At 41.3% G+C, this 27,223-nt stretch overlaps 1 protein-coding gene across 2 annotated transcripts in view; it reads right to left on the reverse strand.

The window, feature by feature from the left end:
• Nucleotides 1-27,223, reverse strand: part of LOC146595188 (lethal(3)malignant brain tumor-like protein 4) — a 48,554-nt gene that overhangs the window by 8,535 nt on the left and 12,796 nt on the right. For both annotated transcript variants that reach the window (XM_085306209.1, XM_085306210.1), the window contains 17 exons: nucleotides 26,073-26,181; nucleotides 25,362-25,533; nucleotides 23,896-23,953; nucleotides 22,629-22,717; nucleotides 21,286-21,390; nucleotides 20,501-20,636; nucleotides 19,922-20,013; nucleotides 18,797-18,948; nucleotides 17,324-17,400; nucleotides 15,770-15,855; nucleotides 10,549-10,659; nucleotides 9,710-9,824; nucleotides 9,501-9,600; nucleotides 7,967-8,146; nucleotides 6,463-6,594; nucleotides 5,995-6,056; nucleotides 3,031-3,197 (listed from right to left, as the gene is read on the reverse strand). In XM_085306209.1, coding sequence (XP_085162335.1) covers nucleotides 3,031-3,197; nucleotides 5,995-6,056; nucleotides 6,463-6,594; nucleotides 7,967-8,146; nucleotides 9,501-9,600; nucleotides 9,710-9,824; nucleotides 10,549-10,659; nucleotides 15,770-15,855; nucleotides 17,324-17,400; nucleotides 18,797-18,948; nucleotides 19,922-20,013; nucleotides 20,501-20,636; nucleotides 21,286-21,390; nucleotides 22,629-22,717; nucleotides 23,896-23,953; nucleotides 25,362-25,533; nucleotides 26,073-26,134 — 1,896 coding nt within the window. In that variant the 5' untranslated portion in view covers nucleotides 26,135-26,181. The remainder of the gene's footprint in view (nucleotides 1-3,030; nucleotides 3,198-5,994; nucleotides 6,057-6,462; nucleotides 6,595-7,966; nucleotides 8,147-9,500; nucleotides 9,601-9,709; nucleotides 9,825-10,548; nucleotides 10,660-15,769; nucleotides 15,856-17,323; nucleotides 17,401-18,796; nucleotides 18,949-19,921; nucleotides 20,014-20,500; nucleotides 20,637-21,285; nucleotides 21,391-22,628; nucleotides 22,718-23,895; nucleotides 23,954-25,361; nucleotides 25,534-26,072; nucleotides 26,182-27,223) is intronic.

The raw sequence follows: 27,223 nt of genomic DNA on the forward strand, positions 1-27,223 counted from the left end.
GGATGCGCCCCTGCAGGAACAGCTCTATTTTGTGAGGCATATTCGTCTGAGTTATTACTGATGTGACATTGCTCCCACGAATACGAAGAGACAAACAGTTGAGAAGGGTCACTGTCGGATACTTTAACTCCTGACTGTCGGAGTCTCTCCTAAATCATTTCAACGTGTCTGCGGCTGACCCCTTCCCCCACTTCAGACTACGCAGGAATGCAACTATCAAAGCCCCCTCCGGTTTTGATCTATCCTGGCAGAAGCTGATTTTTGGTGAAGAGCTCCAATTCCTGCTGTCTCTGTTATGCAACCTGAAGGCCGAGTGTCTCTCCCACCGGGTACGATGCTTCACCATTATTTGGTGCTAGCAAAGAGGGCTCTGTTTTTAGGGCAACCCCCTAAAATCAATCACTTCATCATTCAGTGATTCCAAATTTTGTAATGCAGATGTGCAAACTCCTATTACTAGCGAATAACAAAATACTGTTTTCTCCAAATTTCCTTTTGAAACCTATACCACAGAACTAAAACACAAACCTTTCTGCTGGGTCAGGTATCTTCCAGAACTTAACAGTCTGACCTTTGAGGGCAAAGTGAGAAAACTCTCTAGGGTTGACGGTATTTAGAGGCTGGTAGAGGTCTTGGGGGAGTAATATACGTTTGCATTGTRCCCGTATCCTTCCCGGACAACTGCTGCCGGCCACTGGGAGCAACAGGCTTTTGATCTGTCCCCACAAGTCAGTACAGTATCGCTATATGTGGTTGGTAAACTTTGAAGGTAGTTTGACACAACATCCCTTTAATATTGARCTATAGCAGAACTGACAGTGCCTGATGAAAATACACAGATAGGAGCCGGCATTAACTTGGATTTAGTAATCTACAAGCAATTAACACCAGAATAGTTCCCCCTGCAATGCATTAGCATCTCATGCAGGATTAACTAATGAACAATTCAACTCCGTCACCTATCAAYGTTCTTCTGTGGTTCAACATCCTTCACTGACTGTGCTTTCACAACAGGAAGCTTACAATAAATAACAAGACTGCATTAAAATAACTACTCTTGTTGATTGTTCAGCATTACCAAGAGTCTCTTAGCCTGAGGGCCTTTAAATACTGCTGCGGCTCTGCCAGTTCAGCTCTTCTCAACCAACAGAGAATTAAAGAAAGATTTTTTTTTTACCCTTACTGTGGGTTTTCTAAAATAAAAACAGTTCTTCATCTGAAAGCAAAAGAGAATTTTACACTCCCATTGCTCTTGTTTCAGACCAGCAGAATGGCCTCCTTTGTGCCAGAGTGCAACCCATAAGCAAATATTTGCCCTGTAGGAAGATTTTAGGAACCCAAGCATCAGCAGATCAGATCTACTTTGGACTCCCTAAAACACAGAAAGTTCTGCTTGCTTTCATCTTTGCAGACCTGCAGCTACGTTTCATTGCACATGCTGATCTTGCAAGTACTCGTACAGAGGCCAAATTGATTTCTACGGGAATTTGCGATGAGCATAATTTGCAAAATCAGATCCGCTTTATTGAAATTCAAGACAAAACGTGTAATGCCTTTAGCCGGTCCACTGCGATGCTGCAACTCATCTTTTTAATATGCCATTCAATCTCACTGGTAGTGAGAGCGAATCTGCACCACAGATCACAGCTCAGAGAAATCTAGGTTTTGAACCGCTGTGCCCAGAGTGCTTTCATTCACTCAACGCAGTCTCTACTTACACTTATCTGTTACTTAACTAATATCCCAGTTAAATCTACCCTGTAGATGCTTTAAAGGTCAACTGCAAAGGACAAATTTTATTTGGCTTGTATCCTGACTCTGCTCTTCCATGAAACAACCTCCATGTTTTATCCAAAAGAAAGATATTCTGCTTGTTTTTATGTCAGAGGATTAACTGCTCCTGCCCTCATTGATTTACTATAGGACCTTTTAGAAAAATCTGTACAAGCTTTGAGAAAGGATACGAACAGCCAATCTCTCACAGAGAGATTTTTTTTCCTCCATATGTTTGCTACAAATTCAATTCAAACACATTTTCATTAAAATACAAAACAAGACAAAAAAGGATTGAGTTTTAAACAGCCAAACTAATTGCTCTATTCCCTTCACAACTGCTCTGGTTCCTGTCTCCTGTGATACTGCAGTCCCACTAGACTCAAAGCAGTCCTCCAGCATGAAGAGCGAAGTCAAGATTGGATTTATCTCATATAAGAGGTACTTAAAGAAAATGCACTTTCTAAAAGTCTCTGAAGACCCTTGATACTTCATTAAAAAATGGCACCTTTTTCCTGCTTTGCAGATTAGCTACTTCCTTGCAAATGCGACATTACAGCATATTTCTCCTGAATTAAATGGTCTACAATTAAGTGCCAGGATCCAAACTGTCACTGCCTCCTGAGCTGAGGTACAAATATTATTTACGCCCAAGGCATCGAGGCAGAAACATCTACTCAGCACACAAAAGATCCTAGCTTTGTCGCATGCCACCTAATTACAGGAGACATGTCAAGAGCTAGGACTGCCGAAACACATCTCCAGCTGCACAGCTACCTCTGCCAGAAACCAGGTCAGGCGGTGGGCAGTTTTGTTGCAGGGGAAACAGGCGGTGAGCCGAAGGAGGAGGGGGCATGCACAGTGCASTCTGGAAGCATCTGCAATGTTAAAGTGAATCAGCAGCCAAATGACAGAAGAGGGGGAGGGAGATCAGAGAGAAGGTGCAAAATCTGCTGCCAGAATAGTGTTTCAGGCCTGAGGACTCCAAGATCAAGGAGTAAATAAATAAACACAAAAAGAATCCTATTCAGGGAAATACTCCATGGACACCAGTGGGTTAATATGGATCTTTCYCCTCCCTTTTTAAGGGGACTTGGGTATAACTTCTGAGTCAGTAATTTATTGCATATGCCATGGCTGTAAAGTAAACGGAAAGGCATTGCCTGGAAAGGGAAAGAGGATAGAGATGTCTTCCAAGCAGCTCTAGGAGTGCCTAGCTTTCCTTCAGGCCCTGAGAGCGCAGAGAGGGGGACTCACCTCTTCCACTGTCCATTTGGCCACCTGCTTGGCTGTGAGGCCCGAGACCTCRGGCAAGAGCTTGCAGTGCTGCGCCCAGCAGAGGTTGAGGCGGTGGCTCGGGTTAGAGGACAGCGCAGGCATGAAGATGGACTGGTGGAGGGCCTGCTGGAGATCGAAATCAGAGTCTGGAAAAGGAAAGGAGACAAGTCAGAGCGAGTTTCGGGAGCAATCACAACAAAGCAGGGGGCAGGGTCACACTCCGGAGGGAAAAGCGAGGCAGGGCAGGCAAATACAGCCACGCACTGCCATTACATGGCACACCACGATTCGGGGCCTTCTCTCCACCCTCCYGAAGCAGGGGAAGGAATAAAATAAAGTGTGGGAAAGCCAAAATCATCAGGCTGGAGGCTTTATCGGTAGCTTCTTCACAGCAAAATGATGCGATGCTGCTAACACAGAAAATGTTTGCAGCGTTTTATTGACAAGGTGGAGGAGTTCTGGTAACAGCATCTTCAGCTGGAAACTAATGGCATCATTTCAGCTCACAGCTGTAGCCAGCCTGCTAAGAGCCCTACGCATGCCAGCTGATGGCCCCAGGAGGCTCCCAGGCCAGCAGCRCTGCAGGTTACCTCCAGGCATCAATTCCCTCCTCATATGTCAAATGATGGAGGCTTTAAAATAAATAAATAAATAAATAATAAAACAGAATCACCCCTCCCCAGTGAGATCACTCGGGTAGTGCAGAGTCATGGTCCTACAGGGATTTGGCYGCTTATACAACAGGAAGCGAAGCAGAGGCTGGAAACAACGCGTTCCTCCGGCTCGCAGCAGTTCGCTGCCCTGTCCCCTYGCCTCCCCCCGCGCGCCGCTGCCCTGCCTTGCACCGTTTCGCCCTGGATKCGCCGGCTTCCAGGCGCCATCGCGCGGCACCGGGACGAAACACGCGTTTTGCTGCCGTGTTAATACTCATATACACGACACCAATACGGTTTCTGTTCCCCTCTCCCGCCCCTGCAATGGCCAGACTAGATTTATTCAGCGTTATGATGAAGAGCAGTTAGCAAGACAGTGTGTAAGGATTGGTGCAATGTGCCGGTCGAGCCGTAAAGCACAAACGAGCACAGTACTGGAAAGATGGAAAAAAGCAAGTTTGCAGGAATTGCCTCCCTCGTCCTCACCGGCCAAGCAGAAAGCGGTGCCAAAGGTAGAGCCTGGTCTCGCACAAGGTTATTGCTGTTCCCACATGTGCCACCTTACCTCATCTCCACTCCCTAAAGGATGTGGGACAGCATCAAATACAGGTCTCTATTTCTAATAATGAGACCAAAGGAGGAAGATTAACCTGATTAAAAACTGCTTGTCCTGTAAGACTGCACTTTAAGCAAGCAGCAATCTGAGATGAGGATGATGTACGAAGGTACATCTGGGGTTAGGAAGCATCCTCCCAAAGAGGGGCACAAACAAGGGATTAGGTTTTAGGACTGGCTCAACAGAGCCCGAGGGAGGACGGTCTGGTCCAGACAGTGTCCTATGGGCTCCACGGGCTCTGCATATCCTGCTTCTTCAGGGAGCTGGCCTTAGCCCCACCACTCCAGGGCAGGAGCCTGCTTGAGCCCAGAGCTTTTGCACGGCTGTGCAAGCCCCACTTCTATCACYGATCAGCTCCCAGTCACTTTACACCCTCTTCATCCTCATGTCTTGGCTCTTCTTCACTTCTGCCCACATTCGTCTATCCCTAACCTGATCATCACCATTAACCCTTCCAAACTTCAGCCACACTGATAACACTGCAGGTAACAGCGTACAAAAAGCATGCCTGCTCTGAAGGCTGCATCCAAATGTAGGCACCTGGAGGAACAGAAAGGCTCACGGTAATACTAACTGCAGTGTCTTTTTCTTCACTGAACCCAAATTCTGGCAGGGTAACATCCAAACTACCATCTGAAGAAATTATTTTCTTTTTGAGAAAGAAGTAGGGTTTGAACAGTTTAAGTATATACGGGATGAAAGCTTTGGGCAATTGTGAGATTACAGGTCAGTGGATTATTGAAGAATTTCCCTCCATTGGTGTCATTCTGTTTAAGGTGAATGTGAAGGGAAACAGGGCAGCTTTCCCTGCCAACTGGTAGCACATCTCCGAGCTGGCAGACTTCTCTAGCTCTGATTGCAGAAGTCAGCACTAGGTAAAAACGAATAGAAGAAAAGCTAGGCACCTATCCCAGTTTGTGCCTGCTTAGCTGTTTTTTTCATTGGAGGCTTATTACCATGTTAAATCCTCCTAAAAGGCTGGTCAGCTTTGTTCTCTTATATGGCTTTTTATAGCAAATCTGAAAGTTAACACATATGGTTTGCTGAAATGGTATCAGAAAGCTTCTCTTAAAACTTAACCTGTCATATACTAGAAGAAAAACAATATTGTTATTCCACTTGATTTTTTTAATTTCTATTTCATCCTCAAAAGAATTTTAAAAGAGACACTGCCCAAAATATCTAAATATGTTTCTGATAATCCAATGGACTCCACAGAGAGGAGTCAATGAAATTCGGTCAAAGCCTGGCAGACAGATGTTAAATTTAGCTTGTCATCTGCAAATGTTTCTGGGTAACTTTGCAGCTGCATTCTTCAGTAGCTCAATAAATACTRTGCCTGGCAAAGACTGCCTGGGGACTCAAACCCCTCACTTTTACAGAAGAGTATACAGTGGCATGAAAGATGAGGCAATCTTGTCTTCTCAATTAATAAATACGAGGCTTCACGCTACCAAATATTAAACCTCGTATCACTAAGGGCTATTACCCTTCCTCTTCATTTTAAAGGAAGCAAGGGGGAAGAAAGTCAAGACCACTGTTACACTATCTCTTCACACATGTGCTTTCTCTTGGCTGTGGAATCAAAGACAAAAAAAATACAAAGCTTTAAGTGGTCCTCATGGTTTTTGTATTTAACACAGACATGCACACACACACACAAAATCGACCAACCTCTTCCGTTGTCTTCCTGTTTCACCAGCTGTACCTTTATATAGGCATGYGAGCACCCACGTCTGAAAGCATCAATCACAAAACATTTCAAAAGATGCACAGAGATAATTACTCCTTTTTAAAAAGATTAATGGGACTTTTAGAAACTAAGATCGTTTTCCTCTTAAAATTGGCACTTGTGCCACACGGCCCCAGTCTCTCTCTTTGTCTCTGCGAGAAGGACTGTGCTATTAAATTCGTGGCTAGAACTCAGATGCAAGTTTACAGCAGGAAAAAGAGCCCACAAAATAATGGGAAGAAGGGAGGGGATTTAAAGTTAACATGTCATTCTAAAACCTTATACTGTAAATCACTGACCAAAGTGGGCTGTTCCAAGCCAGTGATTTACATCCATATTTCAGATACAGCAGCACTATCAAGAAACACATCTGTTAATACATAAAAATAAATTGCAAAAATCTTATTTACTTCTTTGGTTTGGCTTTGATGGCTGCAGAAGACTCCTCTTCTACCCCGTCTCTCTCCTGACTGATTTCAGACTGTTCCGACAGGCTGTGAAGGCTGCTTTGATATGATTTTTCACTGCCTTGTGTAGATTTTCTGTAGAAACAGACAATTGATACATGCTAGGCCAGCATGCTCTGTTCCCCCTTTCCCCAGAGGAGAGCAAAGCTGGCTGTTTCTTGCAAGTGGAAGCACCAACCACCATCTAGTGGTGGAAGCTTCCCTTTCTCCCACGATAATTACCAGTGCAGTACAAAGTGCTTTTTACTCTTTAGCACCAATTCAGAGAGATTATGGGAGATACATTCTCCCCCCTAGCCTGGGGCTCTGATCCCAGCAGCTACAAGAAACCCACTGAAGCATACATTCTGATGAAATCAAGAGATTTAAGATTTTTGAATCCTGATACCTCAGGATAACATTTTAGAGAGTTTCCATGACTGAGTTTATGATGCATAAATTGACAGAGTTGTCCAAGGAAGGGACAAGCAGTAGGGTGTTATAGTGAATTCAAACCTCCCGCTATCAGAAAATGAAATATTTAGAATAGAAATATATTAACAGTTTTAAAATGCCTTTATCCTGGGAGGATCCTGAAGCTCTGAAAAAACTTTATGGTAACAATGCTATCAAAACGCAGTTTTGGGGTTGAAGCTAGCAAACGGAGAGCCCTGCATGCTCCTGGGATAGGGGAAGGGAAACTTTGGCCATGTATACCTAGGGGGAGAGAAGTATTCCTTTTGTCTTACCAAATATATCTTGAAAATGTTAAAAAAACTAAGCAAGGYACACAGACGTTAAAACATGTAAGAGTCCTCATCTACTACAAAGACCAAAAGTATCACTGGAGATTGCCCTCGTGAGACTGGATTCCTACAGCCTAAGGGTGACAAGAGTTAAAACTTTCATGTCCAGGTGTGTCCAATGACACATTTTAACTGCCTTTTGCTGTCCAAAAACTCATACACAGATATGCACATTATTTCAACAATACTCAATTTTAAGATTTTCATATAAGACAATAAAATATCTGAAGGAGCTCAACTTATTTGCCAAATGATACATATATAGTCATTATACAAACCAGCGTAATGTAGTCGACTCTGGGGTGGAATGCAATTACAGTTTAATAGTGCAAAATAATCTTGCTTGACAGTTTTAGGACAGGAAATGAAAGAAAAGAATATATATTAAACTGAAACAGCAAGGAAAAATTTATGGAGACAGAATGCAATTTCCTTTGTTGGAATGTGACCAGAGCAGCAGGATTAAGGAATCAAGAAACCTATTAAGGCATATGAGGGTACAGAAATGCACTGTTCTGTGTTAAGGCTGGCTGGGGCATGGGTCAATATTACAGACAGATTAACTCAATGCTTTATAGCTTCTCTGTCGATTCCTGTGTTTTTGAGCCTTGTAAAACAGTTTTGCTCCCTGGTTAGCTGCAAAGGAAAGGGGTTGAGCTCACCTGGATTGCGGAGAGTCCTCCTGAGAAGACTCTCCCGCTCCCTGCAGAAATGGAGCGGCCATATCTGGCTTCTTGTTCTTCTGAATGCTCTGGCTAGGGGAGAGCCTCTCCCCGCTCAGACGGTCCTGTAGCAAGTTTTCTCTGTTGAGATTCACATCAGAATATGGGCAGCCAACTAACCTGTGTTACCAAAAAAAAAAAGAGAGAGAGAGAGAGAGAGAGAGAGAGAGGGAGGTTACAATGTATGTTTTTAGGTCATCTAGCCACATCAGCCTCAGGCAGACACATTCATCAACAAACCCAGAAAAACACAACAGTTCTGGGGATGCTGCAGAAATCTTTAGAGGAGCAGACTGTAGGCTTCATAGCTACAGGTGGTCCTGCGTGCCACAGAGCAAGAGAGTTGCAGTGGGCCAGAAAAGCAGATGGAGATTTTGTTTCATGCTGTGCTGGTAACTTAAATGGATAAGCATCAATATAAGCGAGAGAAAAATTAATCCTAAGGTCCAGAGTAGAGGATGGTATGGAGAGAAAGAGTTTTAAGGTGGGAGGGTTGTCAGAAAAAGGAGCATGATGCTGCAAAGCTAATGGGATGAAGATGTTTCAAAAACACAAGACAGGTTTTTTTGAGAGAATGAAGGCGAGCATTAGGGGGAGTTGATCTGACATCGAAACTGAAATGACGTTATCAAAATACAGGCAAGTAAACTTCTTAAAAAGCAGTCTTTCATGTATTCTACCACAATGCACAACTCTACTACTGCTCTAAAGTGCACAGCCTTATAAAAACAAAAGAACTGAGGCCAAAAACACTGCCTAAAAGAGAGATATTGTTACCCAGTTTTGAGCATGGGAAACCAGGGGACTGAATGGCAGAATTAGAAATGAAAAGCACCTAACTCATGTTTTTAAAGTCAGTCTAGTCAGAGGAAAACAGTATTCTTCCTCTCTAGCCTGTTTGTCTGAGCAATATTTCATGAAACAAAATACAGTCCTGCAAATTTCTCTCTGAAAACTTCAAAGCCCTTACCACATTATGCAATACTGGGTTTTCAGAACTCCTCCTATCTGTCATTGTTTTCCTACTCTAAGATGACATAGCCAAGAAAAATCCTCCTTTTCCAAGAACACAAAAATTGGAGGCAGAGTACAAAACAAGAGCTAGCAGTCCCCACACCTATGCTATAATAATTTATCCACACTCTCTCTCTCCTTTTAACTGCCTGCTGGCATGCTGTTCCTGGGTAAGTTATTTTATGAAAGAAATTCCTTCGTTGATGCTAGGTAGCAGAAATTGGACTGAATTAACCTGAACTATTGCAGTTGCAATGATTCTACCGGTGTAAAGTGAATTCACAGTGGAGTAACACATTTAGACACAGGAGGGAGCTGCAGTCACACTGGTAACTGTCTCCAGAATAACCACCCTGCGATAACTTCGGGGTAGTGCAGGTGCCTGTTGCTGCATTACTGCTACAGACAGCAACCAGAATCGGAGAGGCAGAGTGCTTATAAGGAGACCTCCTACACGTACGTATAATGTGTTCCATATCGTGGTCCCTTGACATGACCGATACCATGACAGCCTGGAGTAGGACATGTTTGTCCTGCTGTTCCCACTGGACCAACAGCACCTGATAATGAAAAGAAAATGGAACATATTTGTAAAAGCTTCCAACATCCGAAGAGCAGGTTGCACTTAAGAAAATGTACAGCATGATAATATGATGCCATCTATTTTACCTAGTGGGACTTGCAAAGCATGTCCAGTTTTTGCACACCAGCCTACTGGGTGAATGTCAGGGCTGTCCGCATCGATCCAGAAATCGTAATTATAGTCCCAACCATCGAAATGTATCTGAAAGAAGCACACAGAACATGGCCTCAGTGGGGGATATAGTTAAGTATATGACTTAGCTTTTATTTTAGCCTCTCCCTTTGTTTCACCTTGCTCAACTTGGGCTGACTCATTTGATTCTTTAAGTCATACACAGTCATTCTTTATACATTCAGTGTAACTGTTTTCCTGACCCCTACAGTTATGTTTTACAGAACAAAGAGGTTCTGGTRACACAGTCAAATCACAGGGCCTACAAGAAAGCATAAAGTATGGTTTGCCTCATCAAACTCTATACTTCAGACTAAGTATCTGCAAACAGAATTGCAGATTTTCTTTTTCTTCTGAGAATCCCCAAAACACCATAAAACCCAATGAGTTTGGYCAGTTTTGCCGTGAAGAGATGAGAATTTTCTACCGGATGAAGACACYAGTAATAAGATTTGAAACACTTCATGTTGGTTTAGATCCAGGTCAGGTTGACAGAGAATAAAGATCTCTGCTGTTTAAAGGCTGCTGGGTCACGTATGTTGTAGAGCTGCAGGCAAATGTGCGGTCACACTGCAAACCATGCTACAATATTTGGCAAAATTTGGTGTTTTCTTTGCAATCACAGCRATAAGACTGAGAATCAAAAGGCTAGTGGGAGGAGAAGACTCCACTCCTCTCTGTGTGTCATCCTTCAGGAAGGAGACCTGTTGCCAAGGAGCCTCCATCAACACAGCCTTCGTTTTCAAAGGTGTACCTTGATACGACGCTCGTCTTTGTCAACTATTGTTGCTACTCTTATCAAGATGGGATTTCTTTTGTCCACAGCCTCTAGCTTCATATTAACTTGGAATCCATGAGCAGGACGCTGGAAAAGAGGATTATGAGTAGAATGMAAAATGCAGACAAGGATAGGATAGCCCAAAACATCACCTTGTTGGGTTTTGCTCTTCACTACATATTAATTACGTGATGTAGAGGATCTTGTTTTGGTCACTGTGGTTGTTCATGCCCCACACAGTCCCAATTTAATAGTCAGCAAATGGTTAAGGGCACTGTTAGCTCCTGAGCACACATGAAGAGTTTAGTGATACAGGAACCACATCATCTCTTAATGGGAAAAGGACTTCAAGCTAGGGGCTGCACTACACAAAGGTCTGTCTTGCTGCCACTTGTGCTCTTTCCTTTTCAGGGAAAAGTACAGTGAGCCATCATCTGATGATCTCAATCCCCCCAATTCTACCATTTTGAAAAATCACTTCACCATCTGAAGAAATCCGAGTAACGTATCCTTCTTGGCATCAGATGCAGCACAATTTCTGCCTAAGTCTTGGGATACTACTGGGAGTCACATCCTCCTAAGCCTTCATTTAAAGGGTGCGCTGGAAAAAGCAATTGCTTTCGCTTCACTGCAGTGTGAAGTTTTTCTCTCTTACAAACATGCTGTCATACTTGTAACTTCACACTGAGGACAACMCTTTCCTTCCCAGCGCAAGAAGAACTCATACTGGGAAAATTCCTGTTACCAAGACAACTAGAGGTATTTCACACCTTTGCTTTGAGCCTGGGCTTAGATCTGCTTCAGGAAGAGCTCTCCAGAACATCTTTTAAAGAATATCGAATCAAATACAGGTTTAAAAGTGCTGTTAACTCACTCGCAGCASAGCACTGACATCGAATGTAGGGAATGCAAAAATATTCTTCCCTTTCAAAGTACTTAGTGGACAAGCATTAGATGGAGGGTGGAAAAAGGCTGTACACAATTGGGGGAAGGGCAGAAAAGTCAGGCCTAAGTAACTAGGAATTACATTAAGGAACTCGTTGGCATTGCAGGCATCAAGCTATGCAGTTGGTCTGAGCTCAGTAGACAACATAACCAAGGGGACACACTCCAATCTAAAGTGTTGCTGGCAAGGGACAAAAGCGGAGGGCCAGGGACTAAGTCTTAAGGTYAGGATGGAAACTAGTATTTGCTCTGATAACTATCATCTACTTGTTACCGGCTGCTGAAAAGATGGCGCTGGGGAACAGCGCTGGGACTCCTGAGCGGTTCCAAATGGAGGAGTCCCAGGTCTGCAGTTGCTGACTTACCTCTTCCCAAACCATTTCCCTGAAACCCCAGTGCCTTTAAACGATTTTGTAAAAAAGCCAGAATATCCTTTGATCTGATGCATCCCTTTTCAACACCTGTAGATGCAAACCTCCAAATAACAGGCAACATTTACAGATTCCTCCATTTATCTTTAAATTCCTCCTCTGAACTCCTTAGCTGGGGGCTATGGAGCACTGGATACTCATTCAAGATGTGTCCCCCTTCACTTGTGCACACAAAAGTCAGGATTTTAGGCAGATAAAACAGTTATTTCTAACTCATGTGTCTGAACAAGACCAGAAGGTTAATGAAAAGATTATTATAATCACTCTTTCCTCACAATCTTTCTTACCTTTTTCACTCTTAGTAGCTCTGGGGAGGGAAGGAAGTCCACTTTTGAGATAAGGGGATTACAGACTCTAAATCTAAAGTTCCTCTTTGTTTTTTCTCATGTGGATGCAGACATTTATCCACAGGCTTCCAGTCATGTGACACACCAGAACCTGGACAACCTATATCTCTTTTAGTTTTAAGAGCAGCTTGCTGACCTTGTCTTTCTTTCTTGGAGAAGAAGTCTGAGCATCAGAGAACAAAATTCTGCCCAGATGATGAGCAAGGCTACCTGCTTAAGCATTGCCGGCATTTTTGGCATTAGCTTCTGAATACTTCTGAATTTACAGCTCACAACAGTGGACTGAAATAGTGACAGAAGTACTGACAATGAAGCTGTCTCCTCCTGTGGTTTTGGGTGGTGAAGTCTGGATATAAGATCTGTTGTTTGTGCTGATGATCAGTTTCTCCAGACTATGTATGATGGCTCTTGAAAACTGTTAAAAATTAATTCAGTGAGAAATGCTAGTTCTGGCTCTCAACTCATATTTTTATGTACTGATTTGCTGTAATTACTAGCTGTAATAATAATAATAAAAATCAATAACTGTGCCATGTATTTGCACTTGAGACCAACCAGGCCAGAAGCATAATGAAATTTGATCTTGGAAAAGTTCTATTAACTGTTAATGAATCAAATGCCATTTTTGCTGTCTCATTTTTTGAAACAGTCTTRGATACTAATTTATAGTCTGGAGTTTCAAGAGAGCCATAATAAGTCCTCCCTACTGTTCTCTCAAAGTCAGATTTTTGAAGGAGTAAAGCAATGGCTGCAGAGATAATGGTAATAAGGGCTAAAAAGTCAGAGAAGGCAGGTGCATCCCCCTTGGAAAGACATTGCATTTTAGAAGAATATAAAGGAGAGTCACCAGTACTGAACAGGCTCCCCATCCTGYAGGAAGTGCTAGTATCTTTGGGTGTCATTTCTTATTATGTTTTCAGAAAGTTTTCTTTCATTTTCTGAAAATTTCAGGGAACAGCACTACAACAGATTACTGAGGATTTAAGATTGAGAATTTTAAATGCGTCATATCTCACCATTTCTCATTGTGTCAAAGAATTTTACCACCCTTCCATAATACTTGTGTTTATACAAAATTAGTTCTATTGTTCCTGTGTGGACCAATTACTGCCTTCCTTCTCTCTTGCTATGTTGAAGRTTTCCATTTTCCAGCGCGGGTGGGATTTTATCAGCATGGCTCAGAAAACGGCTGAGCCTGCACTTGGGGCAAYGGACGAGTCCTGCTGACAAGCTTCACTGATTATTCAGCACACCAGCTCTGAAGTGATTCGCATGCTGCACTTACGACTGAAGATGCTGTCTGTCCGAGTGTGGAAAACCTTAACCCAAGGGATGCTTGGAGTTTCCCTGTCCTGCAGAAGACTCCACTTGTGGCTTTCCCCTTCTCTAAAGAGGCAAAATCAGCCTCTTCCTACTCAGCAATACCCTCTTGCAGCTTACAAATGGCACTTGCTGAAATTATCAGTCTTGTCTGGCCAGATTTTTACCTCCCTTATCTGAGGCCTCCCTGATTGCTTTTCCTTCCAAAACTCCCAAAGAGCTTACCAACAAAATACACCAGAGAGCAGCAGGTATTAACCTGCAAGTCTAACTTCATCGAGCGCAACCCAGACAGGTGTCACAACTGCACAGAGTTTTTATACATACTGCAAAATTCAGCAAGGTGAGTCATCAGCCTGGAAGAAGCCTGGAAAAATCAACATTAAAGTAYAGGGGTTTTAAACAAAAAAAGCCTTTGAAGTAACTTTTGTTTTTGCTCACAGTCAGCTTCCATCCAATAAATGCACTGAACTCCTCTATAAGAAACTGAAGCCCATGTTCCCAACGCTGAAAGAACTATTTTAGATTCACTCTGAAGGATGGTCTTGCACTATCTAGGAGTTTGGTAGAAATGCTCTATCATCTGGTAGTATACTTCTTACTGTGGAGGGCAAAACGGTCTTCTCCTTRGCACAATTTCAGTCTATTTGATAAGTAAGCCCTTGATAGAAAATTTTCACTCTATTGTATTTCAGCCTCACCAGCCAGGGSAGGAAGGATCTGCACAATTTGCAAGGTGAAAGTATTTCAGAGGAGCTTCTGGAAGAGACAATTTTAGGCAGTAACACACACCAGTTCCTGATTTACYGAAGGGGAAGTGGATCAGATTACCCTACCCACAGTACCAGAAGAGAAGCAGGCTGGTACAGATCCTTTCTTAGGCTCCTAAAGGAAACCACAACCAGTTTCAACTTCCTTTGGGGTCAGCAGAAGGCAGACAGACACTGACAACGTCCATTTCCCAAAGAAGAGGATTTGAATGTCAGCTACTACATCCGAGGTGAAGAGATACCATACAGAATCACYGGGTACCACGGAAATTGTGGGACCCAGCAGCTACTGTACAGCAGATATGCAGGATGTGAGAAAGAAAAGAACTTTTGTTGTTTCATTTATTTCATTGCAGACTTTGCCTATAGCTTATCTGGCAACTAGAATTATATCCCCCAAGTTTCTATAGAGAGATTTTCCCTTCCCCCAGACTTAGGCAGCTCCACTGAAGCATTCTTGYGGAAAGATGGTATTGCATCAAGACTCCCTCCCTTTCCATTGCTTTGAAGTGCYTCCAGTCCCTGTCCCCATTCCCCATATTCCCCTGTGCTGCCCCATGCYTGCAAACTATTCGCTAGGTGAGATGCAGCACATGTGTCACCTAGCCAAGCTCAGCTGACACCACCGTGCTTGCAGTGCTGCTTTCCCTCTCTACCATCTCTCATTCATGCATCGATATTCAGAAGATCTATAAGGAAACGTTATCTTTGAGCCCTCTAATTCCCACCAACTACAGACATGTTTGAGGAACAGGTTATCTAGGGAAGRGGGGGGGCATCTGGTGGAGGAATTATAAATATCTTGTTCTCCTTTAAACACCCCCGCACACACTTCCTCCTCCCAATCCCTACAAAATGTCCCCAATTCCAGGCCAGTGACATCTCTTCTGATCCCAGTGAAGTGACAGTCTGGAAAGTCTGAACAACCAGTGTGAGCCCTGCTCAGATGTCACCTGGGAGGTCTTCTTTGTCCACCTAGTTGTACCACGTGCAGAACACCAGCTCCTTCTCCTCTCTGTGCCTTCTCTGAAGTGTGGCACTGCCCCTTCACGCATTCCTCCAAAAGCTACAACTATCTGTATGCACTGAAGGYTTTTCACTTAAATCTGCTAATGGAGAAACTGAAGACATTTAGTSAAAAATCCTTTTAAAGATAGCTTTTAAATGCATTTTTTTTTAGATGCATAGTCTGCTCTTGTGTTTTCTTTTAGCAGCAGAGAGGGATGATCTTAAACTCAGGCTCAAAGCAAAAAACCCACAATTTTACCCCTTTGGTCCAGACATGGTGAGCCACTGTCACATAAAAGATCTAGCAAGAAAGGGTAAACAGCAGCACAGTTTCCTCTACTTTCCTGACTTAAGAAAATCAGAGAGATTCACYAACCAGTTTGAATGCTCTTGCTGGGGCTGCTTGAGAATTAGTTTCTTCCAAATACTTCTCCCATGAGAAGGCTTTGGAATCCTTGTATCCTGGAGGAGGAGAAAAAAAAGAAAGAAAAAAAGGAAAATTAACGTTTAACATAAATCTGCAGTTATTTGTTACAAACAACAGAAAGGAAGCTATGCAGCACACGGCTATTACATTAATTTAGCATTTAAAAGGATGACACTGGGAAGTGGTCTGTTTATTCATACACAACACTTAAAGCTCACACAACAGCACTGCAGATTTCCATAGCTTCTACACAGGGCTTTAACCCTGACAGGAAAATTTTGAACAGTTTATTTCTGTACAACTTAATCAATTCTTATTCTCTAGGGAAAGCTGCCAATTAAAAGCTAGTCAGAGGATTTTGTGATGTGSAATGGCATGACCAAATTAATTTCTTATTTTATTAACTATTCTGTGTGAGTGGCTGTCAGATTGTAAAAACTTCTCATCACCTCCAACCTACTCACCCATAGCTGGGTAAAATTAGCAGCCTSGAGATAAAAGACTCCATCACCATTACCATAATCTTAGGGACCTACACGTGTTTGCTACCATGGAATGTTTCTCTCTGGCAGCAACTTCTAAACTATGTTTAAGAAATGTTTCTACTTCATTTTCCTTGTTATTTCAGTATTTTTGTAGCTTCAGTGTTCCTTTTTTGGCAGGAGGTCCCATCACAAAATGCATGGGACAATTTGCAAATTACTCTGCGTAAGAATCTCTCAGTAGAGAAACCAGAATTGGCTGCAGATCCTGCTCTGGGCATAGGCAATTCTGATTTTAGTAGAGGAGCTGCTCACCACAGCCTTGTCGCATGCTGCAGGAGAGGGAACAGATGGGGTGCTGCTGAAGAGTAAGAGTTTATAACTCCTTTAGCATCTACAGCAAAGCCACAAAGGCTAATCCTTCATTCTTGAGGGAGCCTATATTGCCACCCACTCTACTAAATTTGATAATCGGTAATTACAGAACTTCTTGCTCCAGGGCTGTCAATCYAGCAAACCGTAGAGTTTTTTTTATTATTATTTATTTATTTTAAAGTGATTGAGAGCTCTCAAGGCCTGAAAAGAACATTGATTTTCCTGTAGACTCTGTCCTTTCTCATTTGCCACCATTCYTTTTCATTTATTGAATACCAATGCAGCAGCAAAAAGATGTGGCTTCAGTTAATCCTTCACTTCCAGAAATTCCATCTTACCGTTGACAAAATCATGATACCRATTCCCTTTTCTTCCAGCTTACCTTAGAGGAAATATTGCAAATACTTCAAAACTCTCTTTCCCTTCTGAAATCATATTCAGCTGTAAATTACCAAACCTCATTCCACTGCTTGAAAGAGCTATAAAATAAAATAAACTACAAGAGCAACAAGTATGAACAAAAACACTGCTCAGTCAGTAAAGAGAACTGAATAGAACCTGTAACTTGCAAATACGTAATTATATGGAAGATGGAGCTTGCAGGTTTTTTGACTGAGACAGGAAATAAGTCTCACTTTCAACATACCAGGTGGTGTTGTCAGYGGGGTTCCAGTTTCTTGGCAGTAACCAATAGGACGAATATACGGGCTGCTAGCTTCGCACCTGAATCAAAGAGAAAAAATTGGCAACAGCCAATTTCAAAGCAAGAAGACACACAGAAATTCACATGCTGCCTGATATGCCATTGCTGGGGTAACAGATGCTTTCAGTGGGTGTGATCACAGTTCAAAGACAAGTATTACCTTCTTAGAATTGATAAAGTTAAATTTTCAGGGCATTCAAGCTGCCCTGAAAGACAGGCAAAGAAAAAGAAGCCTTAGTATATGTTTGGTGCTTAAAAAAAAGAAAAAACTGCGTGTTTTTTAATAAAACATGAACCATACAGACCATCATTCAACTTGGATACAGACTGTCAAAGTTSAAGCAGAAAACGAACAAAAACACTCACTCCTAACAGAAACACTATTAATTTGGCAGAAAGGGCAATGACTTTTAAGGCCTTAGCTTGGAAATGCATGTTAGCCATTAATTATAGTTGAAAACTAGTGGTATTTGTCTTGGCTCCTGATTTTATTGCAAGTTTTGAWCTTTTGAATCCCTGAAGAAGAAGATGGGCCAATTTGAAATAGCTCTTTCAGTCACATCTGCTCCAAGGAAGGGACCACAGCCTGGGAAAAGCCTGTGTGGTGTAAGTCAAACTATCTTTGAAGCTTTGATGCTTTTATTTTGTACTGCAATTTTCAAATTCAAAGCAAAACATAGCATGGAAACAAAGCTTCGCAGACCAGAATAGTAAAGGAAGAAGATCTAAAGTCCTGTAAATTCAACACTGGTACTACAAAGTTCTGGGTGATGTATGTAAGGCAAAAAAGACCAACCAGTCACCAAGCAGGTGCCTATTATGAAGAAGAAACTATACAGGGCACCTCCTTTTGTCTTTTATAGACAAATTCAGAGAAAGTGTCTCATTTCACATGGGTTGGAAAACACGGACCGTACAGGGAAAACATTTCTTCTATTAATATTCCACCTAGTCCCAGAATGAGGGCAGGAGATCAAGATTCTCAGRTGTGAAACACACCTGAAGTGTAGGTCAGGACTTAAAAGCCTAAAAGCTGGCAACCACTTTTACTTCAGAAGTACTTTTTCTAAACTCCACTGAAACAAATGGAAATTTTTTACCAACTCTAGTACTGCCTGCTTCCAAATACAAGTCTGCAGAGAGACATGCCATCACCTGCTGCTAGTTCTGGAGGASAGGATGCTACCATTTCCAGGTGTCTGTCACTACCAAGTGGGGCTTACCCTTCCTTCAGCTCTGACAGAGCAACAGATAATATGAATGCTCCTTAATCTTCTCAGTATCTGTATTTCAGAATTAATTCAAGAYCCCAAATTTAGTGACTAAATTTAAAATATTAGGTAACACCATTACTGAAAAGGTTAAATACACCACAGTCTATTTGCAGATATATTTAGAAAAATACATTTCCTTTACCAGTAGTCATAACTCTCATCCCAGTTATCAAAATGAATCAGCAGGCGRTTATCCAACACGTCAATGACTGTTGCAACGCACATCAGTGATGGATTCTTCTTGTCCACTGCCTCTAATTTCATTCCCAGACAAAAACCAGATGACATGACAGGCTAAGGAATAAAACACCAGGAAAGGGAACATTAGCCACACTGTAGATCAGGCTGCTTAAGGTACTGTTATAAATGCATGTGTTGCAGGTTTTCACTCCAAAATGCACAGACCAAAACACACTGCAGTTACTAGCCTGATGGTGCATCTGGCAAGAAAGCTACAGACAAGATTTCCATGTGTTCTGGCAATAATTGTTACCATTTCTAAAAAAGGCCTGAACAACCAGATCACCAAGTACACACCAACACTACTGACTCCAAGGCTGAGATGCGCGCAGTCTTCTGGTGATGAGACTAACCATGAGCATTTCAGGCCCTGCCTTATTAGTGGAGAAGTTGGAGAATCCTCAAGGTAAAAAGATGAATGAGTCAGAAGCAGAGCTACGTGGTCAGGCCTGGTCCTACCTAAGTCAGTGCTCTATACACCTGCAGCGTCAATCCACTATGTTGTGAATTTTGAGTCGGTGAGTGACATAAAACGGGAAAGAGTGCTATACAATAACGGAGGCCAACAGCTAAAAGAAAAACAGTGCTAGGTGAAGGACAAAAAAATGTTCAAGTTCCGTAACCTGATGATGGATGATGGATCCCACGGTGTACGTGCTAGAAAGCAGAAATTATTTTTAAAATTATTGAAATAGAGGAAAGTAACACAAATATTTTGACTGTGGGAACACAGCAAAACAGATTGTTGTAATATATTTAACAAATGGTTGTGTAAATCTTTTCTTACAGTATTAAGGAGAAGGGGAAACAAATTCTCCGTCCGGAAAGCCAGTGACTGGGGGAAGGAAGAAAAATAGCACTAGCTCCCTTAAAAATAAATCACAACAGGAAATAGCCTGCATCTGATTGCATGCCAAGGTTGTACCTCTGGCATGAATGTATTAGAAAAACAGGTATACATCCTGGTCGAAACTTGCTTTGCATCAAACCTATTTGAAAACCTATTGTATTCAATACCACCACTTACTGTGCTCAGGGCCTTGAAAAGGCTTTTTGGAGCTGCTTGAGCTTTGCAGTTCTTCAAATATGAAGTCCAATTAAATTCTCCTTCCTTGAAACCTAGAAAGAGAGGTAAAAGATTGTTTTACACAGTCCCATTACAGATTGTTTTTTCGGAAATGGAAATTACCTGGGAAGAATTTGAACTTTGCGTAACTGCCCTTGTACAATCTCCAAAGGTTATGTATTTCTGTTAAAACACTTCTCTCTCTTTCACTGCAATGCCTAATCATTAATCTGAAACTGCACAAGTTTCTAGGAAATGGAAGGCAGGAAAGAAGGAAAAGCTGTGGACTCCAAAGAGATTCCCTGATTTACACACTCACCCAATAGTTTCTAATTTGACTAACAGCAACAATCTTCAGGAATATCAAAAGAAAGGTGTTCTGCTCTCCTGTGATTCACTGTCTTAACTACACCTCTCCCCTCTAAACGGCTCAGATTGAGCTGGTCAACAAAATCTTACTAAAAATGAAACATGGATAGACAAAATAACTAGCTCTTAGCAGAAGTTAGGGTGCCTTCCATACCACTGTTGTTTGCATACCTTTAGGAGGGAGCAGCTTATGACTTGTTTTTTCACACCAGCCGACAGGACGGATGTCTGAGGAATCAGCATTAACCCAGAAGTCATAGCACTCCTGATAGCCATCAAAATGCAGTCGCATTCTATACCCTTGTACCTATAAGCAGGGGAGTTCTTATTATCATACAGATTCATAAAGAAGTTAAAAATATTTATGAAACCCTCCTTCCACATTTGGATTTATAAATAAAAGTAAATAAGGATCTGATCTTTTAAAAACCTAATTTTATTTCTCCTCATTTACACCTCCTAGTTTCCATGTTCCTCCTTCCAAACAGTAGAAGAGAAAATTGGCCAGTGTCACTTCCTTGGCCTTATATTCCACACTCCTGTGCTGTAAAATCTGGAGTACAAACACAACAGGAGAACATGTATGTCTATACCAAATCAATGCAGATTTCACAGAACTGAAGAAGCTTAAAAGCATTTCAACTTGCTTTATATTTACGAAGTCTTAGAGCCTAACTTCATCATTCGCCTTCAGATTCATTCACTGCATGAAATAAATAGCTGCATTTTGTCTGAATTACAATTGCAAAGAATTTGACTGTAGGTTTTTAGGTAAAGATCCTTAAACACATAACACTATTCCTTTAATCTCACCTTGAACTTCTCCTCATCACTTAATTTATTAGAATGCTATTCTCTTTGTGTTTCTAATTTTTTATTGGACAAAAAAAATCCCCCAAAACAAAAACATAAATCTAAATGAGATCGCTGGAATTAGAAACAGGAAGAAGAACTACCTCAGCCACAGTAAGGACACAAAATTGAGATGGGTGTTCAGGATCCAGTCCTTCTAATTTCATTCCGACTTTAAATCCATTTCGGCCTTTTGGGAACGATTGATACTGTGAGACAAGGGGAAAAAGGCGGAGGGGGGGGAGGATGGGAGGAAAATTTTGTTTTTAATTCCTGAAGACAAAGTCTGTTGCAGTGCAGCCATCAAGTATATTTAAGATTTTAGATTTTCCGTTCACAGAAAAAAAAACCCATCATTAAATGGCTGCTACTTTAATAGACAAACAGAGATAGAGAGATCAATAAAGGCACAATCATGAGATTTCAGATTTACTTGATATAACATTCTAAACACTCCATGAAAAAAGACTACTATGAGTCTGTTCCAATTAACTATAAACAAATCTTTTCACAGATGTAGCAATGAGTTCGATTTGAACACAAAGAAAAGTCCACTTCACAGCCCAGCACAAGAGGGCTGGCAAAAACAGTCAGAAAAGCTAAAATCATTTTGCCTGTATCAGCATGAGGTCAATAGTCCAGACCTTCCCCCAAAAAACATGTTCCTTGTAAGATTTCATCTTCAACTGTTAAAAAGGACAAAGCCTGTTTGTTCTGGAGTAAAAATCCATTTAGAGTCATTCCCAAACACATTTTTTTTCTACATTTATTCACAGTCTTAATTCACATTAAACATTTGAAGCATAGGATAGGCTTAAGGAGAAATGGCTTATTGCAGTACACTGTAATTACTTGGTTTTGATTCTCATCTCCATCTGTAATGTGCCAAAAGCCCTTGGCTTCAAAGAATTCACTGGGAGATGAACTTTTACTTTGGGTTGATGCAATGAAGTGCTGAAGCAGCTTCACCTAAATTTGTTTCCACTCAACGTAAATGTATTAGACCATGAATGAACGCGACTCCCACTCTCCCTTTTAATAAATGCTTCTCATTGAGATAGTCCGTAACAATCCAGCAGGAAGGAGCAAACTGAATGCCAGTTTTCAATGCAAGAAGGCTGGAAGGGGCACTGAACAACCACAAATCAAGTACAGGACATAAAAGAGACGCTAAAATGTCCCCCTCTAATGTTACTTAGTGATTGGCTTACAGCTAATTCATCCAGAGCTCCCAAAGCAGACTAAAACAGTCACTTTATTCGTTTATTTGTGAGTGATATTTGATTGGCTTTTTTTGTGGAGCTTTTACTGCCTGCTTACACCTAAACAACCAGTAAATATAACTGCTGGTCCGATGGTAGTCTCCAGTTCTACTTCTGTGAAGTTAGTAATTCTGTGACACTGCCTGAAAAAAAAACGTAGGAAAAGAGTTCAAAAAGCTGCCAACCTCTCTGAACAGCTTTAGGGGAGCAGCTGGCATCCGTTCCTCTTCTAAATAGGAAACCCAGTTCCACACCTTCTTCTTCGCAGGAACAGCTAAGTAAGCAAAAACAGAAAGAAGAATGAATGCTTCTCTCGAACATCTCCTCATCTGCCCTCTCTTCTCTTTCGCCTCCCATTTCCGTAAGCCATTTGTAACAACACCCATACCCAAACACAGGCACTGCTCTCTCTGATCAGGTAGAAGGATATTTATAGAGCAAGTAGCAAGAGCAGTAGAGCACCTCAGAGTTCACCTTGCAGGCTGCGCAACGCGCCAGGGCTGTTATTCCCTTGTACCCCCAAAGTAGACAGTGGCTACCAGCTTTTCAGGAAAAATATGAATTCCAGCAGTAGGACAACAGTGTTCCTTTTGTATTAAATATACATATATATGTATGTTATATCACAGGTCAAATGAACTGCGGCACCCAGACTGTTGGCAAGCTGCCGACAGAAGGTTGCCATTGCAAAGTTTGGACATGATATAGGAATTCTCTAAAACAATTCCTTCTCCCAATATTTCACAGAGGAATAAGGGGTTAGATACAAACTAAAAGACAGCACAGAGAGGCATACAATTGCAGCTGAAATAAACCTAAAACAAAACAAATGAAAAATCAAGTGAATTTTTGGTCAGTTCACAAGATTATATATATCTTTATAATCCACTAATGCCATGATGTATCTACCAGGAAAGCAGCTACCAGTACAGAGATGAAAACTACAACTTGGGAGGTGTTTGGGTTCAGTCTAGCAGGACCACACTCACACACATAGTAAATTATATTACAAATGCATGTTAAAAATCTCTCCCCAATTTACATAAACCAACTCCCTGAAGGTATATAGTAAATCTAACTCAAAGTCTATAAGCAATCACATGTTGTTTACAGCTTATTTTCTATTTAGAAACTGCAGTTTGTGGTTTTGAAGCTCTCTAAAGTCAATGGACAAGAGATTCATATTAGCTCCAGGGAGCTCTGGACCAGGCTGTCTCCTTCCAGATCCTCTGTGCTGTGCCTGTCATGCAGGCAAGTCTAGCATATTCTAGCTAGCACATTTCAGAAGACTGACTATAGTAAGAGGGTTATGTACCTAATAAATAATAAGCTATTCTGAATATGAAATGAGCTCCAATGCCCTTTCCTCTTCTGTTTACTACTGTTCATTTTAAAATAGCTAGTAAAATAATCTATAAACATTAAAGAAAAGAGACCATGAGCTTAGCTCACCTTGTTTTATTGGTTTAGTGTTTCTGCGGCCTTTCATATTATTTGATTTATTCTTCTCCTAGACACAGATACGTTAAAAAAAAGTTTAGCAATATTGTTGTTTCCTCTCTCTTTGATCATCTCACAATGCAGGTACAATAAGGATGTAACATGTAACTAACAGAAATATTAACTAGCATTATTTCTTTCTAAGCAACCCTGCAAGAGCTTTAGTAGAGTACGTTACATATATAACTTTCACCCTGCAGTATCCCAAAGTGTTTTACAGGTTATTCAATGTAAGTTACTAAAGTTCATTTAAACTTGGRCATTGAAGAGCAGCACAGGACCAGAATCTCCATTAAGATACACAGGACTTGCCCTCTGCACTGCAGGATTTACGGCTCGCATAAGCAACCGTACTGCAATGCTGCATTTTCCCTTCAGATTTTCTTATGTTCATCTATGCCAGAGAGTTGATAAAGAGAAAAATGATTTACAAAGCCCTGAAGGAAGCAGAAGCTTCAAGTAACTACTGTCATAGAAGAACACCCCAGAAAAATTTGTCTCCCTATGTCACACCTTGTGTCAGATTGCTATTCACATTTCTTTGTGTTGTTTTCATACTCATGTTAATTCCCCCGGGGCTGTCATTTCTCAAAGCAGACCAAGAAGGGCAAAATCTGAAATGTAAAGCTGCCTGCCAAAACATGCCCCAAGAGAGTCAGTGGGGCAGTTTAAGATGAGGAGTAAAAGGGGGAGGAGACGGAAGAGAAGTGTGCCTGAAGTTACATGTACTTCAAAATACCTTACACCCATCACAGAGAAAAGCTGAGCAACAAGACGAGTTAAATTGCTCATGACATCAGAAATTTCAGCTTGCATAGCCAATAAGCAACTATGCCAGCAGCTCTGAGCCCAGGTCAGGCCTGGGATGCTACGCACACAGCAGTGGAGTGCAGACTTGCAAGAAGGGTCCTACAGGGACCCATCTTAATCAGATGCCTGACTGAAGTTAAGAAAACATTTGGTGTCTGGACCAAAGTACTTGTCTTCAGTCGTCATTAATATGGGTTTCTAGCAGTGTACATGCCAGTACTAACAAAGAAGTCAAATTCTGCTGTCTGTCGCTTATCTTTAGCTCCACATAGCAGTTCATGACTGCAGTTAGACATAGTATTTTGGGGGACATGAACTTCACAACTTCACTGCATGTATTTTTATTATTGAGAAAAATACTTGGTGCACAGTCCTGTAACTTATATCTATACTAAGTTGCAGCCTGAATTCTGACTTTGACTCCATGTGAGCCATTCGTGAATGTCCCTCCTTACTGATGTGAATCAGGATCAGACCCAGGCCCTTCCCTTATGGACTCAGAACAACCCCTATTGGCTCCGCTTTCTTCGCACAGTGAAATTTCAGCCACAGAATTGATTTTGCTCTTTACACTTCTCTTTAAAGAAAATGCATGCAACCTCATTTACCTCAGCCTCATCTGCATTTTCCTGCTCCTCCTCAGACTCCAGAAGCAGTCTTCTCTTCCTTCGGAGACGTTTGACAGGTCTGTCAGCCTCATTCATCTGACAGCCAATGCTGACATTAAGATTTCTACTATTTCCCCTGTTTCTGCAATCATCTGGAATGTCTCTGGTATCACTAAACACCCAAAATTGAGAACAAAATCAAATTAAAAGCCCAACAATACTCTTGCAGTTTCCCCAGTATCTCTGTACCTCTTTGGCAGAATGAAGATGGTTGGGCTGAGAACCTACTAAGTGAATCCCATTTGCAGGATTTTGCCATTTATTTATTTATTTATTTATTAGCACTCCAAAGTACCTATACAGCTCTCACTACCACAGCAGCTCAAGTGGGTTTTTAATGTTGATTTTTTACAACTTTATGGAAAGATATCATCCTTATCTGTAGAGATGGGAATGGAYGCATCAAGCACACAACTGGAGTTTATGCAGACTGGGAAGAGAAGTTTGGAGTGAGCTCAGAGAGAGGATGCCCTCCTTGATCTGGCACGGGAAGCATCAATAGTAGGAGGAAAGTCATCCTGCACTTCTGCTGTGCCATTTTAACATTTTCTTTGCAGTTTTCACTATTGTCACAGCAAATTTTTTCTTGAACAGTACATTCTCCCTGAACATTTTTAAATATAGAATAAGAAGAATCTGGGGTTTACTTACCTGCCCCTGTACTGCTGAGAGCATGTTTGAGCACTAAACTTTCCATTCTCAAAGCCATCCATTTGCCTATAGGCTTGGAAATCAGAAGAGGGCACAATGTCTCCAGGCACTGCAGAACAAAGAAAAAGAAAAGTATTAAATACTAAAACTTTGTACTTTTTAACACCCTTCATGCCAGGAGTTCTGTCAAAGCCCTTTACAAACTTTCATTAAACGRATCTCACTATCCCATTGTGAGGTAAGTAATTATCTGTGCTTTGGCATATAAAAACGTGTACCATCTCATTAAAGAAAACCACATACAGCTGTAATATTTTAATTTCAGAGAAACTCAGCCCTCTGCAAAAGTGTTAAAGGATATAATCTCAAGGCTGTAACCAGGATACAATTAGAAACCTTTTTATGTTTTTTTTATTCCTAGTAATCCTCTAACTTGAAAGGTAAATATCAAACAAGTCCACCTTTTTTTTTTTCATACTTATAATACAAAGTTGGTTGAGTTTTAAAACTTTAACCTTTTCATACACTTCGGACTTTCATACGCAGCCTCTAAAAATATCGGTATTAACAGAAAAATAAAAACAATTATCCTTATGTTAATAAGAAAAATGTCTGAATGAAAATACAGTAATGTAAGGAATAATCTCAATGTACCACTCAGGTTTGGTTTCTGCAATGATTTGAGTTCTTTGTGACACAAATTAAACTCTTTATGTTAAATATTTTAACGAAACACAACTGCAGTGATCCACATTATCAGGAAACTGCACTAGTTTGATGCATGTTTCATTCAAGCCATCTTATGTACAAGTTATCTGTGTGGCTTCCATGCAATACAACGTCATTCCTATTCTGGATTTAGTGGCACAGTTTGCATGCACTGGTTTGATCAAACCAATTTGAATGCACTCTTTAACAGTTTGTAAAAGCACAATCCAAAACACTGAGGTATCAGTTAGCTTGCTTTCTGTTTAAAATCATTTTCCTAGTCTTCTTACCAGTATTTGTACTTACTCTGGTAACACAATTGAAATTTTTCATTTACATTTGATTGTTTCCAGTACCCCGATGCAGATGTCAGATGGTCCTGGCTGGAACTGGGCTGACAACCTGCTTACAGAGTGCACACATGCCTGCTTGTGCTACCACTT

The sequence above is a fragment of the Rhea americana genome, unplaced genomic scaffold (assembly GCF_003343005.1).
Source record: "Rhea americana isolate MKP2758 unplaced genomic scaffold, rheAme1 scaffold_234, whole genome shotgun sequence".
NCBI lineage: Eukaryota > Metazoa > Chordata > Aves > Rheiformes > Rheidae > Rhea > Rhea americana.